This window comes from Triticum dicoccoides, chromosome 7A (genome assembly GCF_002162155.2).
Source record: "Triticum dicoccoides isolate Atlit2015 ecotype Zavitan chromosome 7A, WEW_v2.0, whole genome shotgun sequence".
Lineage (NCBI taxonomy): Eukaryota > Viridiplantae > Streptophyta > Magnoliopsida > Poales > Poaceae > Triticum > Triticum dicoccoides.
This window is the reverse complement of record NC_041392.1, coordinates 653,668,045-653,682,352: the sequence shown is the minus strand read 5'-3', so window position 1 is coordinate 653,682,352 and position 14,308 is coordinate 653,668,045. Positions and strand designations below refer to the sequence as shown.

Below are 14,308 nucleotides of genomic sequence, written 5' to 3'. Positions count from 1 at the left end.
ATCTTACATGTAGCTCCGCCGTTGCTCACATATGTCATAAACATAGAAGGAAATGTTATGTGTATCTCCTTCAGGTTTATGCATGGATCTCCACACGAACACTCAGACCATCTTGAGATTTAAAGTGGCTGGTAGGTGGGCCTAGTTGTGTTGCGACCCCACAGGTGCAAGTGCTCTGATTTTCTCAACGCATTAGCTATTTTATTTTGATTGACAGTTGGACACACAAGTTGCTTGGCTAGCTGTACCACTATGTGTGGGCCTGCATTACTGCCAACTCAGTTATCACTCTACGGCTAAGTACCACCGTATAAATCACACAAGACTAACACTAACAATCCGCCACGTACCACTATATAATTAACATAAACTTTTGCTCAACAAAATTAATAATAAAGAAGAAAATACAAACAAGATAGTTTGTTTCCGAGTCCACATAAATTCTTAAAAAAAATCCATATAAATCCATTAATACTATATGTTTTTATTTAACTCTCTTACCCGAAAAATCCTACTTGATTTATTTTTTTCAAACGCAGATGAGATATATGTTCCAGGTCGGCCCATCTCAACCAATTTTTTCTTTTGTGTTCATTGTTTTTTCACCCAATTCTTTTTTTGTCCAGGCTTTGATTTATTATGGTTATCCTTTTTTCTTCTTCTTTTGGATTTTATTTATTTTCACTTTTATTATTCTTATTAATAAATATATTTATCTATACAATAATATTTTTAAATACACATTAAATATTTGTTAAGACATGATGAAATTTTGGATATACGATGAATATTGTCCAAACATACATTGAACATTGTAAAATAAACTGTTAACATTTTTTTACGTACACCACAAACACAAACATTCTTCAGCAAACAACACACAACAAATATTTTTTAAATACATACTAAAAAATATATTTTTAATACACAACAAACATTTTGAAACGTGTGACAAATGTGTTATGAATATTTTTTAACATACACAATAAATATTATTTAATATGTGATGAGCATTTTTACATGTATGTTTGTATGTAATTTATATATATTTTTAATAGTCTTTGTGGTAGGTTAATCAAATATTTTCCCAAAGAATAAAAGAATGGACGTTAGTAGCCGCCCTATGATGGGTGTTTTCACTTATATTCGACACACTCTTGCACACACCCACTTGCCACTTTGTGGTCTACACAATGATAAAATAAGAAACCTTGAGTGCGCGAGACAAACACACATTCCTATGCATTAATGCACGCTACATAGACAAACACGTAGATGCCAAACACAACTATAGTGGGTGCAGCAAGGCGCGCCATACTATCTAGTTGTGTTGTAATCTTGTACGAGTCAAGTTCTCAAGAAATATGCATCTGTCTCCCAAAGGAATAGACACCCTCCCCAAGCAATAACCTACAATGAATGGTTTTCCATGCCCTTTTTGAGAAAAAGGGTTTCCCCCCGCTTTATATTATAAAGCATCCAACTGATACATCTAACTTGCTGGGGCTGTAGCACAACCAAACCCAAAAGGAAAAAACAAGAGAAAGAAAAGAGAAACAAATGTCGACACCGGCATATCAACTAAGCGACGAAGACCGGAAACCGCTGCACCCTCCGGAGAAGTACCACCGCATTCCTAGCATTCCGGAGCGTCGTGTACCAAGCAACACCTTCAAGAAGGAATGCGACGGCGCCGCTGCTGATGCCCAAACGGGTCCTAGGGTTTCCCCAGTACGCGAAGGGCAGTGGGGAAGGGGTATACCCGACGCCCTTCAGGAAGGTCTGGCGGCGCCCACAGGCATCACCGCGTCGGAGTCGGACGAGCCGCCAGGGATTTCTCCCGACCCAAACAACCACCACCACCCGTCCCGTCACTTAGCTAGATTAATGTGGAGCTATCTTAATTAAGAAGTTGTTAGATTGTAATTAGAATCCCTCGTGTGCTGGAGGCTTGCTAGTGATCCTTAAGAGTCTGACGCAAAAAGGAAGGAGCTAGCTGAGCTAGTCGAACACTTACTGGAAATTGAGGAGATACAGACCATGCAGCGCTCAAGGGCCACATGGCTCACTTGTGGTGACCGAAATACAAAAATTTTCCAAGACTTTGCTTCGGCCAGGAGGAAAAGAAACTATGTCAAGAAACTGAAAGATGATGGAGATAGCTTTATCGAGGGTATTCCAGAGTTGAACTCCCATATTCATGAGTACTTTTCGAATCTATTTACATCTGAAGTGCAATACACAGATCCCGGCTTATTGCAAAAGGTGCAGACCAAGGTCAACACACAAATGAATGATTTCTTAATGGCCCCTTTCTCGACAGAGGATGTTAAAAAAGCAGTGTTTAGCATAGGGGATCTGAAAGCCCCTGGCCCAGATGGTATCCATGCTATTTTCTTCAAGAAGTTTTGGCACGTCATTGGAGAAGATATATCAAGGGAGGTGTTGCAAGCAATCAACTCTAGGAAATACCTGATGAGTGGAATGATACGTTAATTGTAATGATTCCGAAAGTTGAAACACCCGAGCTGGTCAGTCAATTTCGCCCCATAAGTCTCTGTAATGTTCTTTATAAAATCATCTCCAAAATGTTAGCATTGCGGTTGAAGAATATCTTGCCTGATATTATATCTCCCACACAAAGCGCTTTTGTTTCGGGAAGGATGATTATGGATAACATTTTGATTGCTTATGAATGTGTGCATAAGATCAAAAATAAGAGAACTGGTAGTGGCCTTTGTGCAGTAAAATTGGACATGCATAAAGCTTATGATAGGGTTGAATGGTCATTCTTACATGATATGATGGCGGCCTTGGGATTTCATGAACACTGGATAGATATGATGATGGCATGTGTGACCTCTGTTAAGTACAAAGTAAGATTTAATTCCCAAGAGACAGAAGTTCTTGTTCCTACTAAGGGTTTAAGGTAGGGAGATCCTATCTCCCATTATTTGTTCCTCTTATGTGCGGAAGGTCTTTCTAGTTTATTGCAGTATGAAGAAGAAGCTGGTGGCATTAAAGGAATCAAAGTGTGCAGAAATGCACCATCAGTATCACATCTATTATTTGCTGATGACTCTTTGATTCTTATGACAACAAATACCTTAAATGCAGCTTCCTTACAGCATGCTCTAGAAACCTATTGCTAGAGTTCGGGACAAATGGTTAGTGTGAACAAATCAAGTGTGTTCTTCGGTCCAAACACTTCGGCTGTATCTAGGACTGAAATTTGTCAAATCCTAAATATTGATACTGAAGCCTTATCAGATAAGTATCTTGGATTGCCTGCATTGGTGGGTGCAGACCGGAGTTATTGTTTCAGACACTTTTGTGAAAGAATCAAGGAGAGGTTAAAAGGATGGATAGAGAAACAACTCTCCACAGGAGGTAAGGAAATACTTATTAAATCCGTTGCCTAGGCAATTCCAGTGTTTGCAATGTCTGTATTCAGTATTCCGAAAGGGATTTGCAAGGAGATCACAGATATGATTGCGGAGTTCTGGTGGGGAGATGACGAGGATCGTAAAAGAATGCATTTGTATACGTGGTGGAAAATGTGCTATCCCAAAGTTGAAGGTGGCATGGGGTTCAGGGACTTGTATTCATTTAACTTAGCAATGCTCCCAAAACAGTGTTGGCGCCTTATTACTAACCCGGAGTCCCTATGTGCTCGAGTGTTAAAGGCAAAATACTACCCTAATGTTGATTTACTTCATGCAACACTTAAAAACGGTGCATCATTCACATGGTAGAGTGTGATGAAGGGTTTGGAGACTTTCAAGTTGGGATATATCTGGCGCATTGGTACTGGAGAGAGTGTTAACATTTGGCAGGATCCATGGATACCTGCAAGTCCAGACCGAAAGGTAATCTCAAGCCGGGGCCAATCTCTTGTAACTTCAGTTAGCGAGGTACTGTATCCTTATACAAGAACATGGGATGAAGAACTCATCAGATCGATCTTTAATCCAGTTGATGTTCAAAGGATATTACATATTCCAGTCAATACTAGCTCTTTTGATGATTTCATTGCATGGCATCCTAAACGTAACGGCATTTTCACTGTTCGATCAGCGTACAAAGTGCAATGGGAGCGATCTTTTAGGGCACATGCAAATAGGACAGGGCGTCCAGCAGGCTCTCAAACTCCGGAGATTTGGAGGAAACTTTGGAAGCTCAAGCTCCCACGTAAAGTTTCTATCTTTTGTTGGCGGGCCTTGCATGGAATAATCCCCCTAAAATCCATTCTTGCTAATCGCCATGTTGGAAGTGAAAGCGGGTGCCCAATATGCCATGGAGGGGCCGAAGATATTAAACATCTTCTGTTCGGCTGCATTTCATGTGAAGGAATTATGGAGAAACTTGGGAATATTAGACATTGTTGAACAAGCTATGGAAGGGCAGCGATCAGGATCCGTGGCACTGGAAAATTTGCTGCTGATGGACGATCGCTCGCTTGCTCTTCAGCCAGGCTTAGATGTTAAACAAGTCATTGCAGTGGGGGGATGGTATCTGTGGTGGATCCGTCATGAGATCACACACAATGGTTCACCTCCACTAATCTCTAGATGGGCTATGTCGGTAATGGCAATTGCTAACAATTTCAAGGAAGCAAATAAAAAATCCCGAGATAACCAGATACAGAGATGGACGAAACCGGAACCGAAGTTTGTCAAGGTGAACATTGATGCAACATTTTTTGAGAATGAGAGGGCGGGGGCAACAGCAGCAGTAACCAGAGATGACAAGGGGAGGTTCTTGGCAGCCCAATGCACCTTTTTACCGCACGCCGTGGATGTGGTATCCTCTGAAGCTCAAGCGATGAGGGATGGACTTGTATTAGCAAATTCCTTGGGCTTTCCTAGAGTTGAAGCTGAATCAGACTCTACAACGGTGATAGAACAATGCTCAGGCCAAAACAGATGGTGGAACAAAAGTAAACTCAAAAGCGTAAAAAAGACAATGCACTGAGACAACACGCCTCCCATAGGAGGATACCGACATCAGCCATGTCACACCCGTCTGTGTCGAGGGCTCTTACCGGGTTGGAGCGAGTCAAATTCAACAATGTCGATGAAGGCCAAGCTGGTCGATCGCCTTGGTGCACGCCGAAGCCTCTTCTGGTAGCAAAGCCCGTGCATGGTCCAAAACATCAGCTTTGGCCGCGCGAAAGTCGCTCGGATCAAACAAGACCACCTCGCAAAGAAAAAAGATCAAACAAGACCACACATACTGCAAAATTCAGCTCAACTTACCAAGTTTTTGTTGCATTATATCCTTGCATATTCTGCAAATCTCAGCCCAGAACAATTGACTGCAATACATTCTTGCATTATACTGCAAAATTCAGCTCGAATTACCAATTTTTCTTTTCTGAGAACGTGAGGCTTTGCCAAAAGGTGCCGTGAACAATGGGCTTCGCAGCTTGTGGGCTGTGAGGACAACAAAAAGCCTAATAACGCGGCAAGTCATTAACCCTAGCTCAGGCAGGCCCAGGCCGCACGCGCACTCTGCTTCTCCGACGACGAGCGACGGCGGCGCGGGCGACACACCAGCGAGCGGAGCGGCGGCGACTCCGCGCGGACCGCGACCAGGTTTGACCATCAGCCCGTCGCTCCCGAATCCCCAGCTCCGAACCAAGCTTGGAGTGACAACATCTCCGATCGATCAACCTCGCAGATTCGTCGACGCCATGTCGTCGTTCGCCGGCGTGTCGGTCGTCGACGGCGTCGATCTGTGCCCCCCTTGCGCCGGGTCGGCCTGCGAAACCAGCGCGGACTGCGGGTACCACCTGCTCGTGGTCCAGGACTACTCGCGCGCCAAGGAGAAGGCGCCTACCGGGGAGAGCATCATCTCCCGGCCCTTCAGGGTCGGATGCCACACGTGGCAGATCGAGCTCTTCCCCAACGGCGACAACCCGAGCTGCGCCGACTTCGTCTCTCTCTACGTCTGCCGTCTCGACGACTATCTCAACAATGCCGTGGATGCCAAGTTCAGTCTCAGTTTCGTCGACCAGGCCGAGAAGCAGAAGCCGGTGTACATTCTTGGGACCGAGACGTGCAGCTTCCCCCATGGCGGTTCCCGAGGCCACCGCAAGTTCATGAGGAAAGACGCCCTTGAACGGTCGGAGAATATGCAGCGTGATGGTTTCACCGTCCGCTGCGACATCATGATCTGCTGCGAGGAGGATGATGCCAGTGGCACCGGCCCGCCTCGCTACATATGCCAGCATTTTAGCACCCTCCTTGAGAGTAAGGTGGGTGCTGATGTGACATTCGAGGTCAGCGGCGAGACATTCGCTGCGCACCGGTGCGTGCTTGCTGCCCGGTCGACGGTCTTCATGGCGCAGCTCTTTGGCCCCATGAAGGAGGGCACCACGTCCAGTGTCATACGGATCGAAGACATGGAGGCAAAAGTGTTCAGGGCTTTGCTTAGGTTCATCTACACAGATTCATTCCCTGAGATGGAGAAGGAATGCGTGCGGGAGGAAGCACAAGATGTGGAACAAGGACAAGAAGAGGATGAAATGCATCTGCAATGGCTGCGAGGCTTATTTACGGCGGCAGACAGATATGACCTCCAACACCTCAAGTTCATCTGTGAAAAGCGGTTGTCTGAGGACATAGGTGTGAGTTCGGTGGCGTCCACTCTTGTTCTGGCCGAGCAGCACGACTGCAGCGGGTTGAAGATGGCGTGCTTCAAGTTTATTCAAGCTCAATCTTCCTCCTGTTTGAAAAGGGTAATGTCAACTAATGGCTGGGGGCATTTAATGACGACTTACCCCTCTATTTTGAATGAGGTCATTGCCAAGCTTGCTTTGAAAAAGCGTAAGAAGCACTCTACATAGATTGTAGTTCTGCGTCTTGCTTTTGTCTCGTCCTGTAATTTGCCTATATGCTGCAGTATCAGAAATATCCAACATATGGGCAAATTGTCTCTATGCAATGGATGGTCTGTTAATTCAGGTGTAGAACTGCATTGCAGCCCTGTGCAAGTTCCCTAGCTAGTCAGTCTTATCCTCGTGTATTTCTCTGTGCACTAATTGTGTTGTATATTATTGCTCTGTGCCTTCTTCATGATGTACTCCGTAGATGGTTTTGGGAAGGCATTTTATGAACCTAGATTTATGGGAAAGAATTTGCAAGACAAAACAGGGGTCTCCAAGAATTGTGGTTACAGTGACAATGATAATGTGAAAATCTTGGTCCAGTGCCTAAGAACCTTCTCCTAGTTGCTTGGGTATACTTTTTCTTTACATTATTTATCATAAAATCCTTATCTTCCTCACTCTGGTTGTTGTTTCATAATACATTAGAGACAAGTTTTGCATCTACTTTGGTAAGAATTTGATGATCTCTGCAATGGTTACCATCATCCTGGAAAATTCTCCTGGGGTGCTATTCATTACCATATACCACAATCGCAGGTTCCAAGAAATTCTTCAGCTTTCTCCACTAGATAAAACTGCTGGGAGCTACTCACCTAATATATCGTTTCGATTTTTTTTGCGCAGTGGTCATCACTTGAGTGAATCTTTTATGGTGAAGTGGGGTTTAAAATGTTTGAAGCTTCTGGATGGCTTCTCTTTCCTCCCCTCGTGCAAGACTGGTTCACTACTCGGAAATATTCAGCTCGTTGAGATCGCACTTGAGATGGAAAAACCAAAATGATCTTCAGGTAGATAATGGGAGTACATTATCTTCATATTGCTGATTATATAAAAAAAAATACTGCATCTGCTGTTCAGGATGGTTCTTTTTCTTCATGTGTTCCAGCCTTACAGGAGTTGGCTGGCAGCAAGGACATGACAATGGAATGTTTGGGTCTTCACTACCTATGATTGCACATTAGGTAACTCCAGGAGCTCATAAATCATCCACAAAAATTTCTTTCTGGAAGGAGTTCTTTTTTGAGAGGAGGATTTGTTTATTGGAAGAGAAAGGTTCTTATTTTTTTCGGGTTTCGTCATTAATTGAACCATGCAATAGATTTGGCAAGCAAAAACACAATGCCTGATCCAACCGATCATAATTACAGATGTTCATTGCTTGTACATTCATTGGTTGAAGTATTGCCTTGTTTAAATTCATGAATCAACAACATTAATCCATGCGTTTCAGTGTAGTTCCTCCCAATAGTGCACTAATCTAATGTGAACCTTGTATGTTTAAATCTGGAGCTTTTGTTTCGATAGACCATAGAAAATGTGCTAGTAGTTGTAGCTGGAAGTAATGTGATTCCATAGCATGCGATTGCCTGAAAGGAAGGCAGAACCAGGTAGAATTATAATCGAATGAACTGTTCCGTCTCCAAATTCCTGACAGAAGAAATTATGCGAACCTCATTCATTATTCATATCAAACTAACATACATTTCTCAAGCATTGTCCGTGGGGAAACAATCAAGTTATATAGTTAAGGAGTCAAAGCACATAAACTTTCTATGAACTTCCAATGATTTCCACCAAAGCTTTCTCTGCAGTTCGGTAGACTATTAAGTTTGAATGTATCAGAATAATGCTACTACTAAATTGTCAGAAAAGCCAACAAACTCCCTCACTACGGCCACTACAAGAGGCTTCAATATCATGCCGATGCAGTTATGCGGAGTTGGCTCTCGAATTCTACACACCAAAAATGGCATCTGTGCGAGGAAAACAGGCCAATGGCGGATGAGATCTGAGCTCCGGCTCTGAATTGAAAAATAAATACGCAACTGGCCAGCGTGAATTCCTCTGCATGGATAAAAAAGGAAACAGATGTGCAAGCGCGTGGGACAAAAGAAACGTTGTAAGAAAACAGTGCTCATTATGAGCGTTTCAATGGAACTGAGCATGCAACGAATCAAAGTCCGGAAGCGCGCTTGTCCAGTTCATCATTGTCTGGAAAGCAAAAGGGTGTAGCATTAGCACTGACTACCTTTTGGTGTCAGCAGATTCCTCTCAAGTTATTGCAGCTCTCAAAGCTAAGAAAGTTATCCTTAACTTTAAGCCAGTCAGCTGGTTTCTGCATGAATATTGCTAGTTAGTATTAGGCAACAAGTCGATGACATAACTTGTTTGCTTTGCGATGAGCCTGATCGAAGTATTAAGCACTTACGTTGTTTGACGTGTGATCTCTAGACATCATTGGTCTGAGTTTAGCCATGACTCTGAACTACAATTTTAACATCACGCTGATGATTGTTCTGTTAGCCGTTCATTCATTGGTCCGGGCATGCACTCCTCGTTGCATTTAGCATGTTCACATGGGCATCTCTTTATGAAATCCGTGTGTTTTCAGGGGAAAGCAAATTAAGCAATGAAGACAGGCATGCGCTATCTCTCTTTGGGATCTTGTCGAGCATGAATCACTGTACCTGAAGGTGTATTATTCACTGCTGGGCTCCGGACGCCATGTACCTGAAGGCCAACACCAACTGATTTCTCAAGGCCTGGAAGACGGTAAACTCTTGGCAAGAAACACAACACAGCATACGCACTAAATCTGCGGATGTGTTGTTCAAACAGATCATGTTTGGCCTTCCTTCCACAGTTCCAGCTGGAAACTCACAAGTGTGTAGCAAGCAAGAAGAACAAACTCCAACATTTCAGCACCGTTCAGCAACTGTGTGTAAATTGAGCGCGGTCACTGGACCATTTTACTTGACCAAATCCGCAACTAAAAGCGCAAGAAGAAGAAAAAGGAGGCACGGCAGATATTTTCATGGGTTCAAAGAGGAGTGCTAGTGGGGACATGCAACCATGTCATTTGCCTGATGTTTTGTTGAATCAGGTCAGATGCTTATAAACTACATCGGATGGTAGAGAAGCCGAGGGGAAGTTCCGTGGGTCTAACAGGTAACAGCTCATGATCGGGAGGGGCAATTTTCCTAGAATAACATTTGGTCCAGTCGGTGCCCTCCAAATTTGTGGCAGTTCCTGTGGAGAATCACGCAGGAAAGTCTTGTTAGATAATAACAAGAAATAAACGAGACATGGAGACACGGATTTTTACGTGGAAACCCTTACGGGAGAAAACCACGGACGCACGAAGACGCAATCACTATGAGGAGGAGTATTACAAGCACGAGACGACAGACCGTCTGAGGTGCGACTACATGGGGTATATAAGAGGGGCAACACATAGGAGTCCTTGTAGGACAAGTAAACAAGTTGTACTCGTACGCGTCGACGCCAACGCAAAAGCCCACACCGGTTGTACTACGTCTAGTCCAACCCGGTATTAGAATTTGGATCACAATTTAACAATCTCCACCTTGAGTCAAATTCCCTCCAGTAGTCGAAGAAAGTGAATAGCTCCATCCAAATAAGCATAAACACCTTGTGCGTCAAAGTCCATAGGACTAGTGAGAAATACCAACTAAGCCTGAGCAAAGCTCAAACTTATTGGTCGGAACTGGCTTTGTCATCATATCAGTAGGATTATCATGAGTACTTATCTTGCATACCTTCAAATTGCCTTCAGCAACAACATCTCGAATATAATGAAATCTGACATCAATGTGCTTTGTCCTCTCATGATACATTGGATTCTTTGTAAGATATATGGCACTTTGACTGTTAGAAAATATGGTAGGGCAAGATGAATCTCCACAAAGCTCAGTGTATAAACCTTCCAACCAGATAGCTTCTTTGCATGCCTCAGAAATAGCCATATATTCGGCATCAGTAGTGGAACAAGCCACAATAGACTGCAAAGTTGCTCTCCAACTCACAGCACAACCACCAATGGTGAAAACATAACCTGTGAGTGATCTTCTCTTATCCAAATCACCGGCAAAATCAGAATCAACAAAACCAACAGGTCCATCTCTAGATTTCCCAAACTGTAAATAAGCATTAGAAGTACCACGCAGGTATCTGAAAATCCACTGAACTGCTTTCCAATGTTCCTTTCCAGGATTAGCCATGTATCTACTGACAACACTCAATTCATATGATAAATCCGGACGAGAACAAACCATGGCATACATAAGTGAACCAACTGCACTCGGATAGGGAACTCTAGACATGTACTCAATATCTGCATCTGACTTAGGACATAAAACTGATGATAATTTGAAGTGTGCAGCTAACGGAGTACTTACTGGCTTGGCATTATGTATATTAAAATGATGAAGAACTTTATCAATATATCCCTTCTGACTTAGATATACTTTTTCAGACGGTCTATCTCTAGATATTTTCATGCCAAGTATTTTCTTTGCTGCACCCAAATCCTTCATCTCAAATTCATTACTCAATTGCTTCTTTAGTTCATTAATATCTGACATACTCTTTGCAGCAGTAAGCATATCATCAACATAAAGGAGCAAATAAATAGTTGAACCTTTAACAGTTTTCAAATAAACACAACTATCATAATTAGACCTTTTGAAACCTTGAGAGAGCATAAAGGTGTTAAATCTCTTGTACCACTGTCTTGGGGATTGCTTCAATCCATAAAGAGATTTCTTTAACTTACAGACAAGCTTTTCTTTTCCAGGAATAACAAAACCTTCAGGTTGTTCCACATAAATATCCTCTTCTAATTCTCCATGTAAAAATGCACTTTTAACATCCAATTGTTCAAGCTTAAGATCATGCATGGCAACAATACTGAGTAAAGTGCGAATAGAGCTATGCTTCACAACAGGAAAAAAGACTTCGTTATAGTCAATACCTGGAATCTGACTGTAACCTTTAGCAACTAACCTTGCTTTATATCTTGTCTCATCATTAGGAGAAACACCCTCTTTCCTCTTGAAAACCCACTTACAACGAATATGTTTCTTCTTTCTAGGCAATTTTACTAAATCCCAAGTGCCATTCTTTTCAAGTGATTCCATCTCATCATGCATAGCGGTCATCCACTTATTACTATCACCAGAATAATAGCCTTGGAATATGAAGAAGGCTCAGAATTACCTTCAATTTCTTCTGCAACAGATAAAACAAAAGAAACAATATTGCACTCTTCAATTAACCTGTCTGGTTTATTAATACCCCGTCTAACTCTGTCACGAGCAAGATTCCAACTGGGTGGAATAATAGGCTGATTTGGAGTGGGAGTGACATTATCATCATTAACGACGGGTTCATCATGTGCATCAACAATTTCATTACCAGATGTATCACCTGAATCAATAACATGCTCCACCTGAACAATAGGCTCCTAAACAATAGGCTGCTGTTCACTCTCAACGGGAACATTAGTAGATGAAACATCATGTAACATAGCAGATTCATTAAAGATAACATTTCTGCTAATAACAACCTTCTGGGTTTCAGGATTCCACAATTTAAAACCTTTAACACCAGACTTATAACCAAGAAAGATGCACTTAACAGCCCTAAGCTCCAACTTTCCATTATCAACATGAGCATAAGCAGTGCAACCAAAAACTCTCAACTGTGAATAATCAGCAGGTGAACCAGACCATACCTCAATTGGAGTTTTCTTATTAAGAGCAATAGATGGTGACCGATTAATAAGATAACAAGCAGTGGAAGCGGCCTCTGCCCAGAAACGCCTATGCAAACCTGCATTGGACAACATGCAACGGGCTCTGGAAATAATGGTCCTGTTCATACGCTCAGCAACACCGTTTTGTTGAGGGGTATAAGGAACGGTGTAGTGTCTGACAATGCCTTCAGACTTGCAATAATTCTTAAATTGCTTAGAACAGAATTCTATACCATTATCAGTGTGAAGTATTTTTACCTTCTTTCCAGTTTGTCTCTCAATCATAATCTTCCACTCCTTAAAAGCTGAGAATGCTTCATATTTATGCTTCAAGAAATAAGGCCATACTTTTCTCAAATAATCATCAATAATAGTCAGCATGTAACTAGCACCACCTAGTGACTTTCTGCGAGATGGTCCCCATAAATCAGAATGCACATAATCAAGAATACCTTCAGTTGTATGGGTCGAAGTATTGAACTTCACCCTCTTGTGTTTGTCGAAGATACAATGCTCACAAAATTTCAATTTACCAGGTTCATATCCATCAAGAAGACCTCTTTTATTTAACTCTGACAAACCAAGTTCACTCATATGTCCAAGACGCATATGCCAAAGGTTAGCAGCATCACAATCAGAATTCTTTGAAATAGCTGGAGTAGCGTTACCTGACACGGTAGAACCTCGAAGGTAATAAAGACCATTGGTCGAGCTTAAGTCACCTTTCATCACAACAAGGGAACCTTTGGTGACTTTCAAAACACTATCTCCACCTGAATACTTGTATCCCTTTGCATCAAGGGCACTCATAGAAATAAGATTTCTCTTCATCTTCGGAATATACCGAACATCTGTCAAAGTTCTGATTATGCCATCAAACATCTTGATTCGAATAGAACCTATACCTTCAATATTGCATGGTGAATTATCAAAACCCAAAACGGAACCAACAGAAGTAGTGGAATCAAAAGTATTAAACCAATCTCTATGTGGACACATATGAAAAGTGCATGCAGTGTCAAGTACCCACTCATCATTGGTCTCGGCACATCCAGCAATAACGACAAGAGCATCATCGGAACTATCATCACGAGCAACGTTAGCAGAACTTTCACCTTGTTTGTTACCTTTCCTCTTTTCTTTATTTTGCAACTTGAAACACTCTGAGATGTCATGCCCGTCTCTCTTGCAATACCTGCAATATTTTTTGTCTCTGGATTGCGATCAGCCCCTGTAGCCGTTTTTACTTTTGCCTCTGTTTGCATTATTGGAGTTCTTCTACTTTGTCCTGCCACGAACAGATAATCCCTCGGCTTGGGATGAACTCGAACCATCATGAGGCACCATTAATTTCATCTTCTCCTTAGAGTTCAAAGCTTCATAAACTTCATTAAGTGTGAGAGTATGACGACTGTATAATATGGTGTCTCGAAAATTGGTATAAGAACTTAGCAGTGAACAAAGTAACATTAAAGCAGTATCTTCCTCTTCATACTTAACCTCCATTGCAGCTAGATCGGATATGATCTCTTTAAATTCGGAAATATGATTCAAAACATTACCTCCCTCGGGTAACCTGTGCAGGAATAATTTTTGCTTCAGATGCATCTTACTGGTGAGATCTTTAGTCATGCAAATCCCTTCCAGCTTTAACCATAGAGCGGCGGCAGTTTTCTCGCTCAAAACTTCCTGCAAAATATTATTATGCAAATGGAGTTGAATTTGTGACAAAGCCTTACAATCAATTCTTTTCTCCTCAGCAGTCCAGTCCTCAATTCGGTTCTTCCCAAAACTATCCAGTGCTACATCATAGTCAGCCTGTGCCAACAACACCCGCATCTTGACTTGCCATAGGGTAA

At 42.2% G+C, this 14,308-nt stretch overlaps 1 protein-coding gene across 1 annotated transcript; it reads left to right on the top strand.

Moving 5' to 3' along the window:
* The first annotated feature begins 5,695 nt into the window (after window positions 1-5,695).
* LOC119331185 (BTB/POZ and MATH domain-containing protein 2-like) lies at window positions 5,696-7,173 on the top strand. Its single transcript, XM_037604360.1, has one exon. It carries the CDS (start codon window positions 5,696-5,698, stop codon window positions 6,848-6,850), a length of 1,155 nt encoding a protein of 384 aa, XP_037460257.1. The 3' UTR covers window positions 6,851-7,173.
* The last annotated feature ends 7,135 nt before the right edge of the window (window positions 7,174-14,308 follow it).

Excerpts from the sequence above, each read along its gene's own strand:
- LOC119331185 (XM_037604360.1), top strand. The coding sequence starts at position 5,696 with ATGTCGTCGTTCGCCGGCGTGTCGGTCGTCGACGGCGTCGATCTGTGC.